Source organism: Salmo salar, chromosome ssa02, assembly GCF_905237065.1.
Source record: "Salmo salar chromosome ssa02, Ssal_v3.1, whole genome shotgun sequence".
Lineage (NCBI taxonomy): Eukaryota > Metazoa > Chordata > Actinopteri > Salmoniformes > Salmonidae > Salmo > Salmo salar.
In genome coordinates this window covers 54,772,896-54,784,916 of record NC_059443.1, presented here as the reverse complement: position 1 = coordinate 54,784,916, position 12,021 = coordinate 54,772,896, and the positions used below count along the sequence as shown (strand labels likewise).

Below are 12,021 nucleotides of genomic sequence, written 5' to 3'. Positions count from 1 at the left end.
CCAAGCTATAAATTCACAAACAGCCAAACAATTAGGCCTACATCCATCCACTCAAATGCACAATTCAGAATGTTAGGTAATTTGCTTAAAAAAGCTCAATTCTACAGTGTTAGGGTTAATCATTTGTAATGAGTAGACTAGATTCAAAGAAAAAAAAATGGGGAGTAGGGTAAAATCAAGACTTAATAGCAATCAGAATTAACTGACATAAGCTTGGAAACAACTCATTAGGCTAATAGGCCACTACTAGCAGCAGGAGAGGAAATAAGAGGTTTGAGGAATGGAATGAAACTAAAAACTAGACGGGAATGGATTGTTTAATATTGTTTAAGCGCAATGTTAGGAATTTTGTTTTGTCCTTCAATTGTTCCTTTTGTCCAAGGTATTGAGCAGGTTATAAGGACTCGAAAAACAGACCGGCAATCATGACATTTTGAATCCTGCATATTAGTTTTGGCTATTCAGTTTAGCTAATAACTATTGAGTTATGCCTACAGTCTGGGCACATTTTGTCTACACAAACAACTACAGTGATCTGTCAAACACCTACAAATAATCACTTTCAATCACAATGTCCACCCCATGATTTGAAAACAATATTAAAAGAAAATATTACGTCAAGGATCGATAACTGTCCATCCCTAAGCATCCCTGTGACCCATTCCATAATTCAAACATATACTTAGCTAGCTAGTTAACACAATTGCACAAGCACTTTATGTTGTATAAATTGTGATTCTACGTTATCATTATTATATATTCTCTGTATGGGGACTGACCGTGCCCCATCTCTGTCTGGGCGTAGGTGCCCAGGGCCTTGAAGGACTCGGCCAGGGGGACCCACTTCTTGAACTGCTGCTTGTTACACTGGGTGTACAGGGTGGGGAGGAACATGACGAAGTGGAGCCCCAGTGCCTCGTGATGGTGGCCCCGAAACACGCTGAGGGAGGGGAGACACACAGGTTGACGGATGGACAGACTGGGCGGGACCACTCAGCAGGTTTGTGGTCATACTCGTGAAAAAAAAAAAAAAAAGGGGGAGGATCTACCTAAACTTGTCCAATAAGAATGAAATGGAAAACTAAAATGCAAAGTGTTTCGTGCCTACTAAAAAGGACCCAGGTATAGGGTTGACACTAGTGTCAACATGACCTTACTGTAAAAGCAAGGCTTTTTATTTGTTAAAGGGATTCTGCAAGATTCTGGTAATCAATCATGGAAGTCTATAGGTACGCAAGCATAAGCTACTGTACCTATAGACTCCCAGTTTTGCGCTAACGGTAGTTAGCGTTGGCTCGCAAAACTACCTGTAAATGTCCTTCATAATGCACGCAGAGACTTAAAAATAGTACCCACAAGTTTCTGACTCTGGGTAAGTAAAAAAAACACTTAATTGACAGAATCTTGCAGTATCCCCCCTTTAAAGACATGCTCTGGGTCGTAGAAGACCACTAAGTATGTTTCTTTAAACCTTCCCTTTTGGGCTAGATGTGTCAATGTGTAGTTCATACAGTTGAAGTCGGAAGTTTACGTACACCTTAGCCAAATACATTTAAACTCAGTTTCACAATTCCTGACATTTAATCCTTGTAAAAATGCCCTGTCTTAGGTCAGTTAGGATCACCACTTTATTTTAAGAATGTGAAATGTTAGAATAATAGTAGAGAGAATGATTTATTTCAGCTTTTATTTCTATCATCGCATTCCCAGTGGGTCAGAAGTTTACATGCACTCAATTAGAATTTGTAGCATTGCCTTTAAAATTGTTTAACTTGGGTCAAACATTTTGGGTAGCCTTCCACAAGCTTCCCACAATAAGTTGGGTGAATTTTGGCCCATTCCTCCTGACAGAGCTGGTGTAACTGAGTCAGGTTTGTAGGCCTCCTTGCTTGCACACGCTTTTTCAGTTCTGCCCACACATTTTCTATAGGTCTGTGGCCACTCCAATACTTTGGAAGTATGCTTGGGGTCATTGTCCATTTGGAAGACCCATTTGTGACCAAGCTTTAACTTCCTGACTGATGTCTTGAGCTGTTGCTTCAATATATCCACATACTTTTCCTCCCTCATGATGCCATCTATTTTGTGAAGTGCACCAGTCCCTCCTGCAGCAAAGCACCTCCACAACATGATGTTGCCACCCCCGTGCTTCACGGTTCTTCGGGTTGCAAGCATCCCCCTTTTTCCTACAAACATAACAATGATCATTATGGCCAAACAGTATTTTTGTTTCATCAGACCAGAGGACATTTCTCCAAAAAGTACAATCTTTGTCTCCATGTGCAGTTGCAAACCATAGTTTGCGGTTTTGGAGCAGTGGCTTCTTCCTTGCCGAGCGGCCTTTCAGGTTATGTCGATATAGGACTCGTTTTACTGTGGATATAGATACTTTTGTACCCATTTTCTCCAGCATCTTCACAAGGTCCTTTGCTGTTGTTCTGGGATTGATTTGTACTTTTCGCACCAAAGTACATTCATCTCTAGGAGACAGAACACGCCTCCTTCCTGAGCAGTATGACAGCTGTGTGGTCCCATGGTGTTTATACTTGCGTACTATTGTTTGTACAGATGAACGTGGTACCTTCAGGCATTTGGAAATTGCTCCCAAGGATGAACCAGACTTGTGGAGGTCTAGAATAAATTTTCTGAGGTCTTGGCTGATTTCTTTTGATTTGCCCATGATGTCAAGCAAAGAGGCACTGAGTTTGAAGGTAGGCCTTGAAATACATCCACAGGTACACCTCCAATTGACTCAAATTATGTCAATTAGCATATCAGAAGCTTCTAAAGCCATGACATCATTTTTTGGAATTTTCCAAGCTGTTTAAAGGCACAGTCAACTTAGTGTATATAAACTTCTGACTCACTGGAATTTTGATACAGTGAATTATAAGTTAAATAATCTGTCTGTAAACAATTGTAAACAACAGTTGGAAAAATGACTTGTGTCATGCACAAAGTAGATGTCCTAACCGACTTCCCAAAACTATAGTTTGTTAACAAGAAATTTGTGGAGTGGTAGCAAAACTAGTTTTAATGACTCCAACATAAGTGGATGTAAACTTCTGACTTCAACTCTACATGCATAATCTATGATCAGAATTACTGTCTTACCTCGATTAGCCACGAAATCCCTAGTTTGAAAGCAACTGTCTACATGAAGCTGTGCAGTGCCATTTTACCCCACATGGGCCAGCCCCCTAGCAATTAAGAATTCTAGCCAATGAGCTTCAGCTCCTCACCATTTGAGTGACAGCTAGCAAGACGTGCGCACACATACATGAGAGTAACAGAGAGCAATAATGTGGTGCACATGTGTGATATAGTACACCATTTTGGGGGGTTTACTTTTGGCTCGTAAGCACTACTTTCAGAAGTACTGGCTAAAAAGTATACAAAAAGTACCAGAGAATCTCTAACACTAGAAAAAAATTGACATTGGACAAACCCAATCCCTTTAGTTTCACTACAAAATGTGCTCTGATTTGCCTCATCTCCAATTTGCTCATCATCATTGTCATACTGAGAAATAGATGTTATCAAATGAGATACAAAGAGAAAATATAGGCTCCTGGCTGAGGACTTTAATATGTAACTAACTAACTTTTATAAGTGAAAGGGTAGGACATAGCTTTCACTTATAAAAACTGCCAATTCACCTCATCAAGTATGTTTAGCCTTAAATAGCCCAAGTCAAGTATAAAAGTCAGACAGTTCTAATCTTGATGTGACCTTTGCTCTGCCTAGAGAGATGGTGCTGTCCTGCAGCAGTACTCCATGACTCACACATAGTAGGGATGGGGTTTTGAAATCATTTCACTATTCGAATAGTATCAGGAATTTGTCGGATATACATTCTTTTTTTTTTTTAAAGCTGAGCACTGCTACGCGAGGGAGAGTCTGGCGCTCTATTGCTGCAACTGCGGAGGGGCCTTGTGTGTGATCAGAATGGAGGGCGCAGACGGAGAGTTCTCTCTCCACTTGCTACAGATCGAGTCTCTTTGATTGGCCAACATAAAACAAGCTACACATACGTGAAGGCCACCGGAGGTCACACGTCATTAAAACTACATTGAAAAGTTTGTTTTATTAAATGAATCATTTGAAATGTCATGGTATATCCTTGTATGTAACAATGTCACATTCTAATTTCATTTTGGGAAAAAAAAAAACATTTCAGTGATAACATTTCCAGACGGGTCGACCCCAAGTGGTAAGAGTAGGCAACAACACCTCCGCCACGCTGACCCTCAACACAGGGCCCCCCAGTGGGTGTGTGCTTACCCCCCCTGTGTGGCCACGCACGACTCAAACTCCACCATCAAGTTTACTGATGACACGACTGTGGTCGGCCTGATCACCAACGACGATGAAACGGCTACCAGGGAGGAGGTCAGAGACCTGGGAGTGTGGTGCCAGGACAACAACCTCTCCCTCAACGTCAGCAAGACCAATGAGCTGATCTTAGACTTCAGGAAACAGGGGCAGGTGCACACCCCCATCCACAGTGAAGACGCTGTAGTGGAGCTTGTCAAGAGCGTCAAGTTTCTCTGTGTCCTATTCACTGAGGACTTAACATGGTCCCCTAACACCAGACCAGTCGTGAGGAAGGCACGGCAATGCTTCTTGGCCCCTGAGATCTTCAGGAACTTTTACTGCTGCACAATTGAGAGCATCCTGACAGGTTGTATCACCGTCTGGTATGGCAACTGCAGGGCCTTCCGGTCACGAGCGATGCAGAGGGTGGTGCGGATGGCCCGGCGCAAACCTGGGGGCGAGCTCCCAGCCATCCACAATGTACATGCCAGGCGGTGTCTGAGAAAGGCCCAAAAAAATTGTCAGAGACTCCAGCTACCCGAGACATGGAGTGTTCTCCAAGCTCCCGTCCAATAAGCTGTACCGGTGCATCAAGGCTCAGACAAACCTCCTAAACAGCTTCTATCCCCTGGCCATGAGACTTAAAATGGTGAACAACTACTGGTCTCCCTCTCCTACAGAATATCCACACTGACTATGACCATCCACAAGTCTCTAACCACTCAGACAACTTACGCTCCTGCAAAAAAGATTATTGATCCGATTACTACCATTACGCTGCTGTCCACTGATGATTGATTTCCATTACCATAAGTATTTATCTATACTGAACTAAAATAGTGTTGGTCCCATGTGTCATGAGCTGAAATAAAAGATCCCAAAAATGTTGCACACTCACAAAAAGCTTCTCTCAAATTCTGCATAAATTTGTTTGCATCCCTGTTAGTGAGCATTTCTCCTTTGCCAAGATAATCCATCCACCTGACCGGTAACCTAGTGGTTAGAGTGTTGGGCCAGTAACCGAAAGGTTGCTCGATCGAATCCCTGAGCTGACAAGGTAAAAATCTGTCGTTCTGCCCCTGAACAAGGCAGTTAACCCACTGTTCCTAGGCCACCATTGTAAATAAGAATTTGTTCTTAACTGACTTGCCTAGTTAAATAAAGGTTAGATAAAAAAATAAAGGTGTGACATATCAAGAAGCTGATTAAACAGCATGATCATTACACAGGTGCTTGGATTAAATGGGAACAATTAAAAGGCCATTCTAAAATTTGCAGTATTGTGTCACAATGCCACCGATGGTTTGACTGAGCGTGCAATTGGAAAGCTGACTGCAGGAATGTCCATCAGAGCTGATGCCAGATAAATTAACATAAATGTATCTACCATAAGCCACCTCCAACGTCATTTTAGAGAATTTGGCAAAGTCCAACCAGCCAGCCTCGGTTTGCTGATGTCAATGTTGTGAACAGAGTGCCCCATGGTGGCGGTGGGGTTATGGTATGGTTAGACATAAGCTATGAACAACGAACACAATTGCATTTTATCAATGGCAATTTGAATGCACAGAGATGCTGTCACGAGCTCCTGAGGCCCATTGTCGTGCCATTCAGCCAACGGCATCACCTCATGTTTCAGCACGATAATCCAAGGCCCCATGTCGCAAAGATCTGTACACAATTCATACTCACCAGACATGTCACCCATTGAGCATATTTGGGATGCTCTGGATCCATGTGTACGACCACGTGTTCTACTTCCTGCCAATATCCAACAACTTCGCACAGCCATTGAAGAAGAGTGGGACAACATTCCACAGGCCACAATCAACTCTATGCGAAGGAGATGTGTCGCGCTGCATGAGGCAAATGGTGGTCACACCAGATACTGACTGGTTTTCTGATCCACACCCCTACTTTTTTTTTTTTTTTTTTAAAGGTATATGTGACCAACAGATTCTTATCTGTATTCCCAGTCATGTGAAATCCATAGATTATGGCCTAATGAATTTATTTCAATTGACTGATTTCTTTATATGAACTGTAACTCAGTAAAATCTTTGAAATTGTTGAGTTTATATTTTTGTTCAGTATAGTTTCAAGTTACGTTTATTCGCCACGTGCACAGGATAAAACGGGTATAAAACAGTACAATGAAATTCTTTGACAGCTCTTTCCCAACAATGCAGTGATAATATAGATAATAAAATAAAAACCACACAAGAACTACAATGAGAGTTAAAGACGTTGCTGGATATTGGCGGGCACGGGAATACGCTGTCGTACACGTCAACCCAGAGCATCCCAAACATGCTCAATGGGTGACATGTCTGAGTATGCAGGCCATGGAAGAACTGGGACATTTTCAGATTCCAGGAATTGTGTACAGATCCTTGCGACATGGGGCTGTGCATTATCATGCTGAAACATGTGATGGCAGCGGATGAATGGCACGACAATGGGCCTCAGGATCTCGTCATGGTATCTCTGTGCATGCAATGTGCCATCCATAAAATGCAATCGTGTTCGTTGTCCGTAGCTTATGCCTGCCCATACCATAACCCCACCGCGGGTCACTCTGTTCACAACGTTGACATCAGCAAACCGCTCTCCCACACGATGCCATACATGTGGTCTGCGGTTGTGAGGCCCGATAGACTTACTGCCAAATTCTCTAAAACGATATTGGATGCAGCTTACGGTAGAGAAAAATATTCAATTCTCTGGCAACAGCTCTGGTGGAAATCTCTGCAGTCAGCATGCCAATTGCATGCTCCCTGTGGCATTGTGTTGTGTGACAAGACAGTACATTTTAGAGTGGTCTTTTATTGTCCCCAGTACAAGGTGCACCTGTGTAATGATCATGCCGTTGAATCAGTTTCTTGATATGCAACACCTGTCAGGTGGATGGATTATCTTGGCAAAGGAGAAATGCTCACTAACAGGGATGTAAACAAATTTGTTCACAAAATTGAGAGAAATAAGCTTTTTGTGCGCATGAACATTTTATGGGATCTTTTATTTCACCTCATGAAACCAATACTTTACAGGTTGCGTTTATTTTTGTACTATTACTGTACTGTTGGGTAGAGCTCTCAAGTTAAGCATTTCACTGTACTTGTGCATGTGACAAAACTTGATTATAAAATATAATTACCCCCACTCGCTAAAAATGATACTTTCAAGTATTCTAATACTAATGTTCAGATATTCGAATAAGCATGCACATCCCTAACACACACACAAACCTTTATAGCCACATGGCAGAGTGCCAGGGTCTTGCCCCATTGGCAACACTATAACAGTGCATAAAACTACAGTACTGTAACATTCCTATTGCTTCACCATATACACACACACACACATATATATATATACACATATATATAAATAAAACACACTTTGATCAGGAAGAGACCAACAAACTCCTCGTAAGATGACAACGCAATTACTCGTGGGGCTAATAGCAGGCAATACATTAGCATGGGATGTGAAGAAGACTTTAGTATATAGGTAAAAGGCTTAGAGACTGTTTGTGTAATTTCAGCAAATGCTGTGTTTTGCTTCAGTGTGTACAAAGCCGCATCAATACAGCCATCTGCACTTCAAACCTCAAAACAAGCATGAGAAACCTCATCGATGTTTGTCATGCTGTGTTTTCCATTAGAACTTTCTGTGAAATGTTAAGAAAGAAAAGGAGAAAAAAAACATGAAATGTGTGAAGGAGTGATGACTGGAGGATACCAGGAAGTATGACGTTTGCTTTGATCATCCCAAACCCTTACAGAATTCATACAGTCCAGTGAAACCAAATCCTGCTTGTAATTAACAAAACTAGCCCAAATTATCTTCAATTACTCACCTTTCATTACTTTCACCTGCATCGGTCATTACACCTAACAGGTTAGCTGACAGGAAGACAACTCTATGGACAAAACCTTATAGCGATTTTCACATTTCTAGTTGTGATGTGCAGGTCCATAGCATTTACATTGACGTCATTTAACAGACTCTCTTATCCAGAGCGACGTACAGGAGCAATTAGGGTTAAGTGCCTTGCTCAAGGGCATATCGCCATATTTCGGGATTCAAACCAGCAACCTTACGGTTACTGGCCCAATGCTCTTAACCGCTAGGCTACCTGCCGCCCATAGCAGATAGCTGGTCTGGGTCTGTGTCCCAGCCTTACCTCTTGTAGCAGTAGATTTCCTCAGGGTCTGAGATGCCATACTCTCTGAGCTTCAGGATCATCTGGGCACTCTTCTTCACGGCGGCATCATATCGCTCGCTCCTGGACAGGAAGTTGAGGTCCTCACTTTGGAAGTCTGGGTCACTGATCACCAGTGACTCTGTGGGGGATAGAGAAGTTTGGGAGATTAAGACATCGTCGGAAACCCAGGCTTCTCACAAAAAAATGGGATTTTGGAAGGGTGGCCATGCGAGACTAGGTCGAACATTATGTGCAAATTGTGTAGTATTACCATTGGATAAATAAATGGATCTAATATCATTAGCTACATTTCTATCTGCAACATAATACACCCCTGCTCAACCATAGATCGGCTGTAGTGGAAAAATAAGAAACACTAGCCAGCTTCTCTGCGACTCTTTCTGTGTAGCTGTGTACAATAACAGCAGGGCTTCTTTCGTGAAATACTAATGACAGGTAGCCTAGTGGTTAGAGCGTTGGGCCAGTAACCGAAAGGTTGTTAGATCAAATTCCCGAGCTGACAAGGTAAAAATCTGTCGTTCTGCCTCTGAACAAGGCAGTTAACAGTTCCTAGGCATCATTGAAAATAACAATTTGTTCTTAACTGACCTAGTTAAATAAAAACTTGTGTTCAACTGGCTTTTCTACTGTAAAGATTGGAACCATATCTTTCACTATGTAATAGGTCACTGCATCCATTATCTCAGATAATATTGAGTAACAAATTACATTTGCTGGTGGTTTGAAAATGATGCGGCTATGGTAGTTTGTCTTTTAGCAGACGTTTTGGGTATCTACCGACTGGAATCGGCATTGCGTCGTTTCAGTTACAGGTGAACGTGTACTTCTGCTTTTCGTAGCAATTGTCTTTCGACACATTTTGCACAGGACATTCGTTTGCTTAACAGCAGACCTCTTGAACCCGAACCACTTCCATATTACTGAGAAAAAATATTGCTGCCCTTTTTGGGGATGATTTCATCCTCACGAGAGGCTGAGCTGGCTGCCTGGTGGAACTCTTACCGTTACACTTCTCCGGCGTGGTTACAATTTGTGAAAGGCTGTACCTTTGTACCTTTGTGATTGTATTGTCACGCAATTGGGAAATGATTCGACATTGGGCTGACAAAGAGACAAGTGAGATGTTGCATTTGTAAAACGTTACAACATTATAAGAGAACCTCGATTCTTGCGATACAGGCATTTTCCAAATCGCACTAAAACATAAACTCGAATATATCGAGAGAGAGAAAAACTCGATATATCGCCCAGCCCTTGCAAGTGACCCTAACATGCTAGTTAGCGAGGTTGCTGCAAGCTGGCTATGTTATCTGGCAATGCACAAATCAGAGCCTTGTTTACACAAACAGCATGCACAAGTTACAATGAATGCAAAAAAATTGGCCTTAATCTTGTCATTGGCTCACAATTATAAAACAACAACTGACTGGTTATAACTACTGTTACAACAACAGATAACCAACTGTCTAACCTAGCCTAGGCAGCAGATATAGCGCCCACTATCGGTTGTCTAGGCTATGTATATCCAACCTTCTCCAATGTAGGTCAGCTAGCTAGTTATGAACTTGTTTCGTTAGCTAGCTAGCTGCTAGTTCAATGTTTTGTTCACCAGATAGGCTACACATACGAGACACGATACAAGACATTCCAACCTTACCAATCTCTCTTCTTCTTTTGGTCTTCTCGATGCCTCCGTCCAGAATATGTGTGAGTTTCTCCACGTCAAATGTAGCATTCTCACGCTCTCTAGTTATGTCAGGATTCATGGCGAAATAAATAATATTTGCCCTTGCAAAAGACGACGTTGCGTGTGGCAATAAAATGTGAGCTATGTAATCTTAGGACTACATGAACCAAGCTCAGCACTGCAATAAATGGAGCCTGAATAATTATTGACGACTTCCTGAATGGCTAGAAAAGGGGGCGAGTAAAAAAAAATCAGGTTATGTGACGTTGTGAAACATTACGGCCTTGAACTGACAAAACACCCGTCTGGCATCTTTATAGTATTTGGCATATTTTACCCGTTGATAACTTATTGATAAGATGCTTCCATCACCTGCAGTCTTTCATTTCCTTTGGGAAGTCAACTTTGGTGCAGTCAAGGAGGGAGATTCAGTGAGAACATTTGGAAGGTGAGGAGTGTCTACCGTAGGAGGTTGGTGCACCTTCATTGTTAAGAAAGGGTTATGACTTGAGAGAAACAGTGGAATGGTATCAAATACACGAACCGCATGGTTTCCAGGTGTTCGATGCCATTCCATTTGCTCCGTTCCGGCCGTTATTATGAGCCGTTCTTCCGTCAGCAGCCTCCCATGATACTATCTTTAACACACCATGTATAATCGTAGTTAATGATTTGTTATCCCTTTTGGATTGCATGGCTAACATACTAGTTCATTTTCTAGATTGGTGAGTTACCAACCAGAGGAATCGAAGGCTACACTGTCTATCCAGCATGCAGCAAGACAGCATCAAGTTGTTGTTCAGACTACATTTGTGGAACCCTTTGACCCCATCATTGGAGCCCAGTACATAGTTCTGGGCGAGATTGAAAAAGCAGAGGGTAAGATTAGGTTTTTATTTGGTTTATATGCTTTGCAACTCCCAAAACCCACTTACCTATCTCTTCACAGGAGGTGATGGTGTGATGGTCCATGCCCGTGTACTGAACTGTGTGGACGGGGTGAACCTAGCCCTGCTACAGAGAGGTGTCAATGAACAGAGGAGCTACTTCAGAGAGAGGGGGGAGAACAAGGGAGATGCTACTACTGCTGCTCAGCCACGTGCTCCTCTCTGACCTGGACCCAAATAAGAATTAATCTGTCACAATGCTGCGCTGATACAGTGCTACTGGTGTAAAGTTATGAACCAGGTTGAATATAATGTTATTTTGTACATGTTGTAATGTTTATGACCTCATTTATACCTCAGATGGATTGTGTCAGAAGGTCATATTTTATTATGGTTGGGACATTTTCCCAAATAGCCGATTACATGGAGATGTCAAGGATTATGAGACTGTGCCTCTAGCTAATTTAGAATGGCGAAGGGTAGAATTACACTATAAAAAAATCCTGATTGATACATAAAAGCTGCTTGTTCTGGTGCACTGTAAAGTCCTGCCTTTATTTGTCATACGATATCAGTTCTGGAAGACACCCTCTTCCTCCTGACAGAGTTTGGCAGGTTCATTGAATGTTGGGTCAGGTGTATGAAGTAGGTCAAGAAAATGCATACTTACATTCTTATTGTAGCTAATCTAAGATAAGAGAGAATGTTTGATGTGGCCATTTATGCAATGGTTACATTTGTGAATGAAAACTGATATGTAGTTTGGAAATGTATCTTTGTGAGAAACATAAATTCTTCTTGATTTGATATTAGATGTATTTGCGGATGAGGTGTGTGTTATGTGGCTTTATTTTATTTGGTAGTTAATTCTTCTATTGTGTTGGAAATGAAGCAAGCAC

At 41.9% G+C, this 12,021-nt stretch overlaps 2 protein-coding genes across 5 annotated transcripts in view; one reads left to right on the top strand and one right to left on the bottom strand.

The window, feature by feature from the left end:
- The window catches only part of acox1 (acyl-CoA oxidase 1, palmitoyl), a 30,996-nt gene extending 20,537 nt beyond the window's left edge, over positions 1-10,459 (bottom strand). Inside the window, exons 1-3 of one of the 3 annotated variants that reach the window (XM_045706183.1) lie at positions 10,206-10,459; positions 8,507-8,666; positions 780-940 (exon numbers count right to left, since the gene is read on the bottom strand). In XM_045706183.1, coding sequence (XP_045562139.1) covers positions 780-940; positions 8,507-8,666; positions 10,206-10,314 — 430 coding nt within the window. In that variant the 5' untranslated portion in view covers positions 10,315-10,459. Of the gene's footprint in view, positions 1-779; positions 941-8,506; positions 8,667-10,205 lie in introns of those variants that run through there. The other 2 variants (XM_045706187.1, XM_045706191.1) reach the window with 2 other exon arrangements.
- Positions 10,057-11,929, top strand: ten1 (TEN1 subunit of CST complex). 2 transcript variants are annotated; one of them, XM_014177134.2, is made up of 4 exons: positions 10,057-10,255; positions 10,614-10,683; positions 10,957-11,114; positions 11,185-11,929. In XM_014177134.2, the coding sequence occupies exons 1-4, from the start codon at positions 10,252-10,254 to the stop codon at positions 11,346-11,348; spliced, it is 396 nt and encodes a 131-aa protein (XP_014032609.1). In that variant the 5' UTR covers positions 10,057-10,251; the 3' UTR covers positions 11,349-11,929. The 2 variants fall into 2 exon arrangements, with proteins under 2 accessions (XP_014032609.1, XP_014032613.1); XM_014177138.2 differs by lacking the exon at positions 10,057-10,255 and having other exon boundaries at positions 10,595-10,683.
- The last annotated feature ends 92 nt before the right edge of the window (positions 11,930-12,021 follow it).

Bases quoted from the DNA above. Each gene is read 5' to 3' on its own strand.
- ten1 (XM_014177138.2), top strand. From the start codon at position 10,595: ATGCTTCCATCACCTGCAGTCTTTCATTTCCTTTGGGAAGTCAACTTT. The intron at 10,684-10,956 runs GTGAGGAGTGTC...TTCATTTTCTAG, and splicing joins TCAGTGAGAACATTTGGAAG to ATTGGTGAGTTACCAACCAG. The intron at 11,115-11,184 runs GTAAGATTAGGT...ATCTCTTCACAG, and splicing joins CGAGATTGAAAAAGCAGAGG to GAGGTGATGGTGTGATGGTC.